Source organism: Hemitrygon akajei, chromosome 5, assembly GCF_048418815.1.
Source record: "Hemitrygon akajei chromosome 5, sHemAka1.3, whole genome shotgun sequence".
NCBI classification, from domain to species: domain Eukaryota; kingdom Metazoa; phylum Chordata; class Chondrichthyes; order Myliobatiformes; family Dasyatidae; genus Hemitrygon; species Hemitrygon akajei.
In genome coordinates, this window is record NC_133128.1 from 48,948,106 (window position 1) to 48,961,785 (window position 13,680).

The 13,680-nt window shown below is 39.9% G+C and overlaps 1 protein-coding gene across 2 annotated transcripts in view; it reads right to left on the reverse strand.

Annotated features, from left to right (window-relative positions):
- Window positions 1-7,550: 7,550 nt before the first annotated feature.
- Window positions 7,551-13,680, reverse strand: part of f5 (coagulation factor V) — a 75,796-nt gene continuing 69,666 nt past the window's right edge. For both annotated transcript variants that reach the window (XM_073045501.1, XM_073045499.1), the window contains exons 23-25: window positions 10,136-10,284; window positions 8,575-8,757; window positions 7,551-8,059 (exon numbers count right to left, since the gene is read on the reverse strand). In XM_073045501.1, the coding sequence (XP_072901602.1) occupies window positions 7,913-8,059; window positions 8,575-8,757; window positions 10,136-10,284 (479 nt within the window). In that variant the 3' untranslated portion in view covers window positions 7,551-7,912. The remainder of the gene's footprint in view (window positions 8,060-8,574; window positions 8,758-10,135; window positions 10,285-13,680) is intronic.

Consider the following 13,680-nt stretch of genomic DNA (forward strand, 5'->3'; position numbering starts at 1 on the left):
ACGTCATCGGACGGCCAGGAGGTGTGACGAGCCCGGGACGTCATCTGACGGCCAGGAGGCGTGACGGGCCCGGGACGTCATCTGACGGCCAGGAGGCGTGACGAGCCCGGGACGTCATCTGACGGCCTGGAGGCGTGACGGGCCCGGGACGTCATCTGAGAGCCGGGGGCGGGGGGGGGGGGGGGAACACAAGCCGGGTTTCTGGCGTCTCTGCTGTTCGGTCTCGGTGTAAGCGCTTCGAACACCAAGCCTTCCCAATCAATCCGGCAACTGTTGAACCAACTTATTGACGCTTTTAGTATTATCAAGCATAAGAGGCAATTTGATTGTCTCTCCTAATTACAAGAGCATAAGGCGCTTAGAATAAGCATGGTTGCTCTTAAAAGTTTACCCGTGTGCATGTAAAAGAAGTTTACTTATAAACGGATGACTCAGCCGAACGTAGCAATTCGGATAGAGCAAACACGAGGAAATCTCAGATGCTGGAAATTCAAACAACACACACAAAATGCTGGTGGAATACAGGAGGTCAGGCAGCATCTAGAGGAATACGTACTGTCGATGTTTCGGGCCGAGACCCTTCATCAGGACTAACTGAAACGAAGGGTCTCGGCCCGAAGCGTTGACAGTGCTTCTCCTTATAGATGCTGCCTGGCCTGCTGTGTTCCACCAGCATTTTGTGTGTGTTGTAGTAATTCGGATCTCGTTTTTGGGGGGGGTAACAGGAGGAGTTTAATGTCACAGCAGCTAATGGAATTCGGACAAACGTGAGGTGATTATGTTTGGTAAGAAGGATGAAAGGGGGCTGTATAGAAACTATTCTAAAAGGAATGCAGAAACAGGGACCTGAGGGTATGAGTGTACAAATCATTGAAACTGGCAGGGCAGGTTGGGAAAGTACTGTATGTTAAAAATGCAAATACGTATGTAACTTTGAGCATATATCACAGATCCAACCTCAACTGAACCCCATTTGCTGTGAAACCCCACTGCAATTTGCCTATTCCTAAAGTCTACAGCAGACGCGATCTCAATGGCTCTCCACGCCGCCTTAGACAATACAAATACCGGCACCAGGATGCTATTTATTGACTATAGCTCAGCATTTAATAACATCATTCCTACAGTCCTGATTGAAAAACTCCAGAATCTAGACCTCTGAAAACCCCTGTGCAACTGAATCCTCGCCTTCCTAACCAGAAGACCACAATCTGTATGGATAGGAAATAGCATCTCCACCTTGCTGATGATCAACACTGGCATTTCAGGGGGATGTGTGCTTAGTCCACTGCTCTACTCTCTCTACATCTATGTCTATGTGGCTAGGCACAGCTCAAGTGCCATCTGTAAATTTGCTGATGATACATCCATTGCTGGCAGAATTTCAGATGGTGACGAAAGGCGTACAGGAGCGAGATATACCAGATAGTTGAGTGGTGTCGCAGCAACAACCTTGCATTCAACGTCAGCAAGACCAAAGAGCTGACTGTGGACCAGGAAGGGTAAGATGAGGGAACACAAATCAATCCTTAGAGGGATCAGAAGTGGAGAGAGTGAACAGTTTCAAGTTCCTGGGAGTCGATATCTCTGAGGACCTAACCTGTACGGAACATATTGATACAACTATAAAGAGGCACAATAAGTTATTTGAAATATTACAGGAAACTCTAAATCTAGGTTCAAAAGACCTCCACCTAATCAGAAATCTGTACTGGGAACAAACTGCCACTGTAAGAATAGATGGAGAAGTGAATCAGTTTACGAAAATCAAGAGAGGCGTTAAATAAGAGTGTGTTTTCTCCCCTGATTTGTTTAATGTGTACAGTGAAACAATATCACAAAAAATAAGAGACATCTTGGGAACCAAAGTTGGCGGTGAAAACATCAATAATTTCAGATATGCGAATGACACTGTGTTAATTGCAAGTATGGAGGAAGAACCACAAAACTTAATTGATATAGTTGTTGAAGAAAGTGCAAAAATGGGTCTATCGATTAATTGGAAAAAGACAGAATGTACGGTGACTTCAAAAAAGGAGAAGCCTATCTGCAGGCTGAGAATAAACGGGGAAGACATAAAACAAGTACAGAACTTTTGCTACTTGGGAAGCTGGGTGACATCAGATGGCAGGTGCGACATGGACACCAAAAGAAGAATAGGGATGGCAAAAGACACCTTTACGACCAACACTAAACTAGGCATGACAATCCGCCTCAGAGTACTGAAATGTTACGTTTACCCAGTTATGTTATATGGCTCAGAATGTTGGACAATATCTAATAACATGAGGAAACGAAGCAGCAGAGTTGTGGTTTTTGAGGGGGATGCAAAGAATATCACGGACAAAATGAATATCTAACAAGGATGTCATGAGCAGAGCAAGCACAAAAAGAGAAATAATGTATGAGATGATGAAAAGGCAATGTAACTTCATTGGACATGTGATTAGGAAAGAGGAGTTAGAATGCATGGTGATTATGGGAAAGATTGACGGGAAGAAAGCAAGAGGAAGGCAAAAACAAATGATGATGGAGACAGCAGCCAGAGAACTGGAAATGGATACCAATGAATTGATCCACTTGACCCGAAACAGGAGTGTGTGGGCCATGGCAGTCAAAACTCAAACTGGGCATGGCACCTGATGATGATGATGATGATGATAATGATACAGAGGCAAGACAACTGCTATATTTCATTAGGAGTTTGAGATTTGCTTTAGAAACTAATTCACTCAAAAACTTCTACAAATGTACCATGGCAGCATCACAGTCTGGTAAAGGGGGAGGGGGCTACTGTACAAGGTCGAAATGAACAGCAGTAAATTTTGCAGTAACTCGTAGAATTAGTCAGCTCCATCATGAGTACTAGCCTTTTTAATATCTGAGAAATCTTCAAGGAGCAGTGCTTTAAAAAGGCAGTGTCCATCATGAAGGATTCCCACCACCCAGGACATAACCCTCCTTCAGGAAGGAAGTACCGAAGCCTGAAGACACACACTCAGCGATCCGGGAACAGCATCGTCCCCTCTGATTTCAAAATGGCCACTGAATCCATGAAACACACACAAAATGCTGGAGGAACTCAGCAGGCCAGGCAACATCTATATAACAGTCGACATTTTGGGCCGAAAACCCTTCGGCAGGATTGAACTCATGAACACTACCTCACTACTCTTTTCTTTCTGTTTCTGCACTACTTATTTAACTGAACTATTTAGTTTTCCACACACACATAATGTATATGTGTGTGTATATATATATATAGTTACGTACCCGTGTGTATCATGTACTTGTCATGTGACAGTGGTGTTGAAGATATGCTGGACCTCAGGTAGTGGTCTTGTGATGGTGGAGTGATGTCATTTTCCCCACCAGTAGAGGTCATGTGACAGGTTTTTCTCACAGGGTATAAAAGGAGGACCCTTCCCTGTGAGGAGGGGCAGTTCGTGACTGGATTTGCCATTTTGACTCCATGCCACTGCGTGGTCCAATATTATGAAGCAGTTTGGTTGAAAGGTGGAGTTTTATTTAATGCCTAAAGTTTAAAAGGCCATTGCCGGCAATTTCTTTATAATACTGCCAGTTAAAAATCAGTGAAGAGTGAAGATCGGAGTTCGGGAGCTAAAAGATCGAGGAAAGTCGATTTCAACGGTGAAACAGGTTCGACCTTGTTTGATCTTTATTCGGAAGGAATTTGTTGGCTGTGCCTGTGCTAACCCCTGCAAATAATAGCAGAAAGGGTTGGGTACAGTTTTGTAAAGGAACGGTCGGTGCCTTTAAGCCGTTTCATTTTCATCTTCATAAATTCTCCAGGAAAAGTATAGTTTGACTGGGAACCGCAACAACACAACGTGAAAGAGAATTTAAATCGTCTAAAAAGTCTCTCCTTTAATTGGACTGTAAGCATTTTGAACTTCTGCAGTACTACTTTGAAGAACTGTTTTTGCAACATCGCTTTAAGAACTGTTTTCGCTTTATTCCTTTAAGAACTGTTTAAGCTGCCGCACAGCAGCTGATTAGTTGTTTGTTTACTTTTGGAGGTTTGTTTTTCAGTGTTTAATAAATGTTTTATTTGTTATAAAAACCCTGCCTCACTTATATATGTATTGTTGCTGAATCCGTAACTATATATATATACCGTATATATACATATATATATATATATATAGAGAGAGAGAGAGAGAGAGAGAGAGATACACACACACACACACACACACACACTTATACTCTATTGATCATGTATTTCATTGTACTGCTGCCATAAAGTTAACAAATTTGGTGACCTGTGCTGGTGATATTAAACCTGATTCTGATTCTAGTCACCGTGTTACAGGAAGGAAGATAGATTAGAGAGGCTAAACCTGTTTTCTTTAAGGCTGAGGTAACATCTGAACAGAGGGTGTGGTAAGAATCTGATACGTTCAGTGTGTGGGGGGGGAGAGTAGGTTTAAGGATCAGAAGTCAAATATATATTTTAAAAAAGGAAGCTACAATTAAGACAGGCTTGAGGAAAATCCAGTAACGTGATGTATTTGAAACATTAAATGTGAAGATATTGTTTGTGGATGTGGTAGAGGTGGGTTGTATTGTAACTGAGAGGGATATATATGGAGAGAAAAGGCTGCAGAGAAGAACCCAGGAAATGGAACTAGTGAGTTCCTCTGATACAGAACCATGAAGGACATGATAGACTGATCGGCCTCCAGTGCTGCAACAATATACCATAATTGAATAGGTAAAGGAGAAAACAGCAAAGGCTTAGCTTCCAATCACTGAAAATCAATAAAGGGCAGGTGCTGGAAATCTGAAATAAAAGCAGAAAATACTAGAAACACTCACTAGTCAGACAGTATCTGGAAAGGGAAAGAGAATTAACATTTAGATCCATTTCTTCCCACCTACATCTGTGACAGTTAACATACTCTCAACCACTTCAACAATATTCATTTACCTGGCTGGCCCTGAACACCTCATTTTCACCACAGAAATCCAATCCCTGCTCACTTCTATGCCCCAGAAGGAAGGCTTAAATGCTCTGTTTCTTCTTGATAACAGACCCAAACAATGTCCTCTCCACTATCATCCTCCTCTGCCAGAACTACAAGTAAACTTCCAATGTCCGTTTCAGCTTCTTCCACTTTCTCCAGAACTAAGGTAGACATGGACATTCATAGAGCACTACAGCACAGAAACAGACCCTTTGGTCCATGTAAACTGTTATTTTTACATAGCCCCATTGACCCACACCTGGGCCAAAGCACTCCATACACCTCCCATCCATGTACTTAACCAAATGTCTCTTAAATGTTGCAATCCAACCTGCATCCGCCATTTCCATTGGCAGCTCATTCCACACTTGAATCACCTTCTAAGTGAAGGAGTTTCTCCTCACGTTCCCCTTGCATATTTTATCTTTCACTCATAACCCATGACCTCTAGCTCAGGTCTCACCCAACCTCAGTGGAAAAAAAATCTATTTGCATTTGTCCTATCTAAACCCCTCAGCTTTGTATATCAAATCTTTCCTCATTCTCCTCGACTCCAGGAAGTAAAGTCCTACTCTGACAAATAAACTCTTCTCTGGCTTTCAGCCGGGTACGGTTAACAATTATAACCAATCTTTTGATGACCAACTCTGCCATCTTCATTAAGGATGATACTTGGGCATGTATAGTCCGGAGGCATTTATACTCCCCCTCCCCCAGTCTGTCCCTCCTGATTGATTAGTCTTCATCCAATTAGGTTTCTGCTCTCCCACCTTGTTTACAATCTAATTTCAGTTCTTACTTAGAGCGAGACCTTCATCATTGTCAAACTTTATTTCCTCTATGTCAATGACTTCCTTTCCCAGGCAGTAGCAGAACATTGCATTTACAATGACCATAGGATTAACTTTGATGGCACAAAACTACTGTACTGTGCCAGTGGCTTTTGGGACCTTCCTGTCTGCTACACCCCCAATCTTGGTATCATCCACAAATTTGTTGATCCGGTTTACCACATTATCATTCAGGTTGTTAATTGGGATGACAAACAATGGACCCAGCACTGATTCCCGAGGCAGACCACTCGGCACAGGCCTCCAGTTGGACAGACAACTAGTTACTATCACTCTCTGGCTTCTCTCTCTAAGCAAATATTGAATCCAATTTACTACTTCATTCTGAATGCAAGTGACCAAACCTTCTTAATGTGGGACTTTGTCAAATGCCTTGCTAAAATCCATGTAGGTAATGCCCATTGTCTTTCCTTCATCAACTTTCTTTGTAACCTCTTCAAAAAAAATATCTAAGATTGGTTAGACATGATCTACCACACACAAAGCCACATTGACTATTCTTAATTAGGCCCCGTTTATCCAATGCATATATATCTGATCACATAGAATACATTCCAATAATTTCCTCACTGATGTCATCTGGCTCACCAGCTTATGGGTCCAAGCTGTGCCAACCTTTTTGTTGGCTAGGTGGAACAGTCCACATTCAAAACCTACACAGGTAATGCTTCCCAACTCTTTTGTTACATTGGTGACCTGAATTCCTGCACCCATGTAAAGCTTAACAATTTTATCAACTTCACCACCTGTCCTCAAGTTCACTTGATCCATCTCTGACACCTCCCCTTTCTTGATCTGTCTCCATCTCCGGAGACAGGTTATTCACCAACACCTCTTACAAACCCACTGATTTCCTCAGCTACCTTGATAATATTGCTTCCCATGATGTTGCTTGTGAGGATACTATTCCCTTTTTTCAGTTCCTCCGTCTCTACTGCATCTGTTCTGAGGGTGACACTTCCTATTCCAGGTTGTCCTGCTTTATCAGAAATTAGAGGTTCCCCTCCACTGCTATTAATGCAGTCCTCACTCACATCTCCTCCATTTCCCACACATCTGCCCTCATCCCATTCCCCTCCCCCACAGCAAAGGTTCCTGTCCACAACCTCCAAAGCTAATATAACATACTCTACAACATCTGTTATCTTCAATGAGATCTCACCACCAGGCACATCTTCCTTTCCCCTCCCTTCTCTGCTTTCTGCAGGAGTCGCTCTCTCCGTGAGTCCCTCGTCCTCTAATCCCTCCCCACTGATCTCCAACCAAACACTTATCACTGCAACTATTCCAAATGTTATACCTGCCCCTACCACCATTCAGGGCCTTAAACAGTATTTAGGTGAGGCAGCACTTCACATGTGAATCCATCTTTGTCATTTCTTTGCATCCAGTGCTCCTGATGTGGCTTCCTTTACCTCGATGAGACTCAACACAGATTGGGAGATTGCTTCATAGAGAAACTTCACTCCATCTGCCATAACAGCCAGGATCTCCTTGTGACCAACCACTCTAATTCCACTTCCATTTAATGCTATAAGTTAGAAAATTCAATTTCAATGCCATTAGGTTAGAGGCTGTCTTATACATATTTAGATCATAGCCACATTCATAAAATGACAATACAGTATTGTAGTGCAACAGTCATATTCTCCTTTGATCATATATGGATAGTAATGTCTTCTTTATATTCTTAATAATAATTCACCAAATATTTAACTTTAAAGCTTATTTTATTCACAACATATGTATTTATAATTCCAGGAATATAATTTACCTTTATACAAAATAATCATATACACTATACGCCCTCTAATGTGATATTACCAATCATTCCCCAGATCCTCCCTCTCATTTCATTCTTCTTCTCCCAGGCTAATCATATCTGTTCTTTCTTGCATTATTTACAATCAACATAGGATATATCATAAACAAATGAAAATTTACTTGAATTTTTCACATCAAAATTTATTTATCCACAGTGAATGTTGAATTCCCCAAAAATGCACTGATGGTTTCAATTAGAAAAATCTTTTTGTACAAGTAGTTCTTCCACAAATACACTTGCAAAAATATTCATTCAATGGCACATCCGATGAGCTCTATTCGGAGTGCAATGCTGTTGTACCAACTTTTTGGAATTATACGGATATATGTGGCAGAAATGGGAGGACTAATGTAGCTTTTCTTGTGTCCATAATAATCAGTATTTCCAACGAATATCTGTGAAATGAAAATGATATCTATTAAAACTATTTTAATCGGAAAATCTTTAGACTTACACTTTCAGTAGAGAAGATACTTCTCTCCCATAAATTTTGAAATTCAAAACTTGGAGAAACACCAAACTCAGTTTTAGTATTTCTAATAATACTAAATAACTACTACTAATAGCTTTACTAATATAATATACATAATTTAATTCATTTAGTTTCTCTGTTTTTGATTGTTAACCACTTAAATATGCTAATTTATAATCAAATTCATCTTTACTGCCCGCATGAGCAGTATTCTTGCACTTCCTCGTGAATTCATTCTTCCTCTGAGAGTCTAAGTAAGCTGTTTGATAATAAATAGTTTTAAAGCTGAATCTGACCTAGTTATTAGCAACCATAGACCAACTTAAATGCTGCATGTAATTTAACCTTAAATATAAAATACTTTGCACACATGGAAAAATGCTACTAATGTCACACTAAACATTGTGTTTCATTGATGCTAATGAACTACAAACTTACTTTTTCATTTCCACTTGACTGATCTGTATATGGCATCCATATTTTTCCATCAAAGCTGAAATGGATTGCATAACTTTGTACAAACATTGTGGTGGTGAAAGACTTGGCCCCTTGTGTAATAATACCAGTTATCTTCATTTTCTTTCCAAGGTTAACCTGAAGCCATTGATTTTTATTCAGTTCCTGGATCAAATAATAAGATATTGAAATTCATAGCATCATTTGACTATTAATAACTCCTTGTCACTTAATCCTGCCATGTACAACTTTTATACTTCACTTTGTTCTGACTTCGGGTGCAAATGGACTTTTCAATTATTAAATTCCATCCTGGCCAATATCCTCTGCAGAACAGATATAAGATACAGAATAATAGAGCAATACAGCATGGAAGCAGGCTGAGGAAGATCATCTCCAATTTTTGATTACCTCCTGCACTGTATATGACACCACTATGTTGTCCGAAAGTCTACTAACCACTTCTCTTCCAAATCTTTTATACAAATGATGAACAACAATGATCCCAATATGGAACCTGTGACACACCACTAATCACAGGCCTCCAAGTCCAAGAAACTACCTTCTAGCGTCACCCTCCGCTTCTTCCTATCATCAAGCCAATTATGTATCCATCTGATCTAGTAGTTACAAATTCATAGAGTCTCTCTGATAAGATGGAACATTTCAGAGTGTTCGCTCTAACCCAGGGGTGTCAAACTCATTTTAGGTCACAGGCCGGATTGAGCAAAATGCAGCTTCATGCAGGCCGGATCAGTCAGACGCGTGCAAACGCAGCTTTCGTTGCCTCCGTTTTTTCAGCCTGCTCTCATGTGTCTCAGTCTCTGCTATAACTACAAAGTGTTTCACTTTACAAATTCCGTTTCTTATGAAGAAGACTGCCGAGCAAGACTGCCGAATAAACACTCAAAACCCTGAAAACCTGGTACCTGAATAAACTCAGCATTAGCCATATCATACGCCATAGGCGCTTCGATTACTGGGGCCAGCTTTAATAGTAATTAGATATTATCTCATGGGCCAAAGATAATTCCACCGCGGGCCGGATTTGGCCCGCGGGCCTTGAGTTTGACATATATGCTCTAACCTAATTATAGACGCAAGTACTTTCCAGATAGTGAGTTAGGCTAATTGGTCTGTAGACCCCTGATTCCTCCTCCTCACCCATCTTAAAAGTAAAGTTATAATTTTCTGATGTAAATAAATTGTTTCATTCAATTTATTTTAGTTTTCATTCAGAACTAGGAGCCAAAGGGACAGTTACTGTTGAGGCTTAGTAAACCCAAATTATAAAATAACAATCTCTAATTCATCAAAAGCAGTAAATCAAACAACCTACTCCACCAATGGAATACAAAACTTGTGTTTATCTTCACAAAGCATTTTAGTATTAGCTTTAACAATTTGAATTAACAAACACATCTGAAGGGAAATAATACCTACATATGTTAACTTAACAAATAAATAGAACAATTTGAATTAATTTGGACAGCTATACAGAATATTTGGCAGCAAGAGGACACAGATTAGATTTCCTGCGTACATCAGGTCTCCATGCATTAATTCTGCCGCTTAGGTCCAGACGTGCTAGTTGTGGTGACCAAGTACTCCACCATGAAGACAGCAAAGATGAAGCAGTTATCTGATCATTTAAAATAATTCCTTTCTTCATTCCCAATGGTTGTGAGCAATCTGAAAAGCAATGTGCATGTATAAATAATAAATAAATCTATATATTTTGAATCTAACATTCCACTAAATTCTAATGAAAAATGAATACCAACATACTTATTATCTAAATGAAAACTGTGATGACTGATTAGTGAAATCAGTTTCTATGACTTTTAGAATCTACGATTAATTATATACAGGTTTCCCCCGCTATCCAAAGGTAGAGCATTCCTGTGAAACCATTTGTAAGCTGAAATGTCATAAAGCGAAGAAGCAATTACCATTAATTTATATGAGAAAAACTCCTGAGCATTCCCAGACCCAAAAAATAACCTACCAAATCATACCAAATAACACGAACATATAGTAAAAGCAGGAATGATATGATAAATATAAAGCCTATATAAAGTGGAAATATCGTATGTACGGTGTAGTTTCAGAATCGGGAAGACAGCGAGCCAAAATTGATTTGGAGGGGAAAAAAATCCCCTCCAAATACACGTGTGCGCACACAACTGCCCGCACAAGGCTTCATGGTCATGGTAGTCTTTCTCAGGGTAAACACACGTATAAAGCTGGAGTCTTTTTTTTCGTAAAAGCGAAAATCCTCTTTGGTTAGCGAAAACAGGTACTAATATAGGTCTTTCGTAACAGCGAGCTGTTGTAAAGCAAATGTTTGAAAAACTGGGGACACCTGTAATTGTATTCTCCTCTTTCATAATTTCATAAACTAGGATTTGTTGAAGACAGTATTTTTGACTAACATCCACTCAAAACTGAGTTTTTTTAAAAGCATGTTTATATAAATAGGAACTTTTTAAACTTTTTAAATACCTTATAATAGACATTAGCAAAATTGATTAAAGGAGAATGCATGTGCAGATATGAAGTTAGTTAATCAACAAAAACACAGAGGAAAATTATATATTGTTGATTTGCCAGAGTAATGGGAAATAGATGACTATCACCCAACCCACAGGAACCTAATGACCTGGACTTGATTTTCACAGTTTGTAGGGAAAAAATTCTAAGAAACCTCTTGAAATTTTACAACTCAGGAATTCCCCCTTTAGATTGTCAATGTAAATCAATTATTTAAGAAAGATGAGAAAAAAAAAGAAAACCTACTAATATGACAGGGAGAAGTTAATGGACTCAATACCATAGATGTCGGATTATAAGCCGCTACTTTTTCCCCACGCTTTGAACAGCTTTGAACACTGCGGCCTTTACTACGGTGCAGCTAATGCATGGTTTTTTTTCGTGCCGCCAAAAACATTTTGCCTCGTAACAGTACACCAATAAAATTGATGAGTAGTTCACAGAGGTCCAATGAAATTGTACGATAAATCAAGCGCACTTTCACAATTAAATTATTGTAAATCAGTCATTTGTACTCACCCTCATCAACATGGAAAACACTCGAAGAAAAGCATTGTGCTGCCTTTATGGCAGTTATTTAGTTTATAATATTTTTGCTTAGTAATTCATTTGTTAGTATTTTCTAGTTGAATAAAGTATCTATCTATTTGTTTTCTGTACATCCCGAGATACTATGACATCACATCCGGTTTTGCCGCGGTCTTGTGGGAAATACCGGTTTGCGCTAGCACATTAGACCCGAGCACGTTAGACCCGAGCACGTTAGACTCGAGCACATTAGCCGAGCACATTAGACCCGAGCAAAAACGCTGCTTTTAAGTTAAAGGCATTTGCAATATGTATTTGTTTATGTTACCATACGGATTTAATTAAAAGTTAAAAAATCCTCACGTGTAATATCTTTCTGTGTAAATAACTCATATTACAATGTGGGACACCTGTGGCCTAAAATCCGGTGCAGCTTGTACAAGTACAAAATTGATTTTCTTTCTAAAATTAGAGCCAGCGGTTTTTAATCAGGTGCGCTCTGTAGTGCGAAATCTACGGTAATTAAAATTGGAGTGACTGAACACTTAGGAAATATTGGACTGTTTAGAGAAAATCATTGTGGATTTCTAATGTGACTGTATCAAAAAGACTTTTGCAAGCCCTTAATCTGTCATTCTGATCACATAATAGAAAGCCATTTATCTGATTATTTGGGATAATGATAATAATAATAATTCATAGTGTTATGTACCCCTAGGGTTCATATTTTCTGTGGACAATCACTTTAAAATGTCGGGAGAATGAGACTGGCTTTTGGACACTGTTTGAGCTGAGAGAGAGAGAGAGAGAGGCAAAGAATGCTCGGAAGATTGATGTTATGGTTTCTCGGCAGTTTGTTTACCTTTCACAAGGACACTTGCCTGCTTGTAAAACTCTTGCAGAGAGAGGAGGGCAGAGCAGGTTGATGGACAGCTGGTGTCCAATATGTGGAGATAAATACCAGGTCAGCTGCTGGACTCAGACATACCACAAGACACACAGTTCGGACACTGAATGAGCTTCGTTGCACCCACAAGAAGGTGGGGTTTTGAAGGATTGATTCGGGGAATTGATCAGTGGCTCACAGTGTGAAAAGGTGCGACCAGTGGGGAACTATTTGTGTGTCCATCCTTGCCTGGGTGATAATTTCACCACTGAAGAATGGTCGTACGTGTTATGGTCATAGTCGGTGACCACAACAGGATTTCAGAAGATAACGGGAAGATCGATGGCATCAGCTCACCTCTCACCTTTCTCTCTCCCCCCAATGTTACTCAACTAACTACCTCGAACTGAACTGAACTCTCTTCATCATCATAAGACTGTACCCATTTACCCCTAGGTTTGAAAGAGCCTATTTTTGTTCCTATTTCCACATACACACATATAAAATTGCTAACCTGTTTAATAATATTTGCGTTTATATTACTGTATTGCTTAGTTACTAATAAACACTATTAGTTTATATCAATACCAGACTCCAGTGCATTCTCCATTTCTAATGGTTCTTAAACCCGGTCACGGGGTATGTGACAAAATTGGGGCCTGCGTCCAGGATTTGAACAGAATTGTGTGAGGGCTTGTTTGAATTGATTGGGGAAATTCCCTTATTTGATTTGGTTGTGTGGAAAAATAGCAGAAATAGATGTTGATAAATTTTTGGAGGCGCCAACCTCTGAGGCATTAGAGGATGCCAGAAGTTTGGAGCTGTTGAGTATTGAAAAAAAAGTTGAAACTTACGAAGATGAAATCGACAACGAGGAGGTCACAGATGCAGAGGGTCATAGCTGAGTTTTATGTATTTGAGTGAGTGTTTAAAGTAGAGGAGTTGGAGTTGTTTCCTGAAAGTAAACCTAGTGGGTTTGAGACCCAGGTTCAGATGGAAAGATTAAGACTCAAGGCTGAGGAGAAGCAAAGGGAGTTTGAGTTGTGAGTAAAACAGCTGGAGGCTGAGGAAGCAGAAAGACAGAGACAGTTTGAGAGGAAGATATGGCAGCTGGGAGGTCC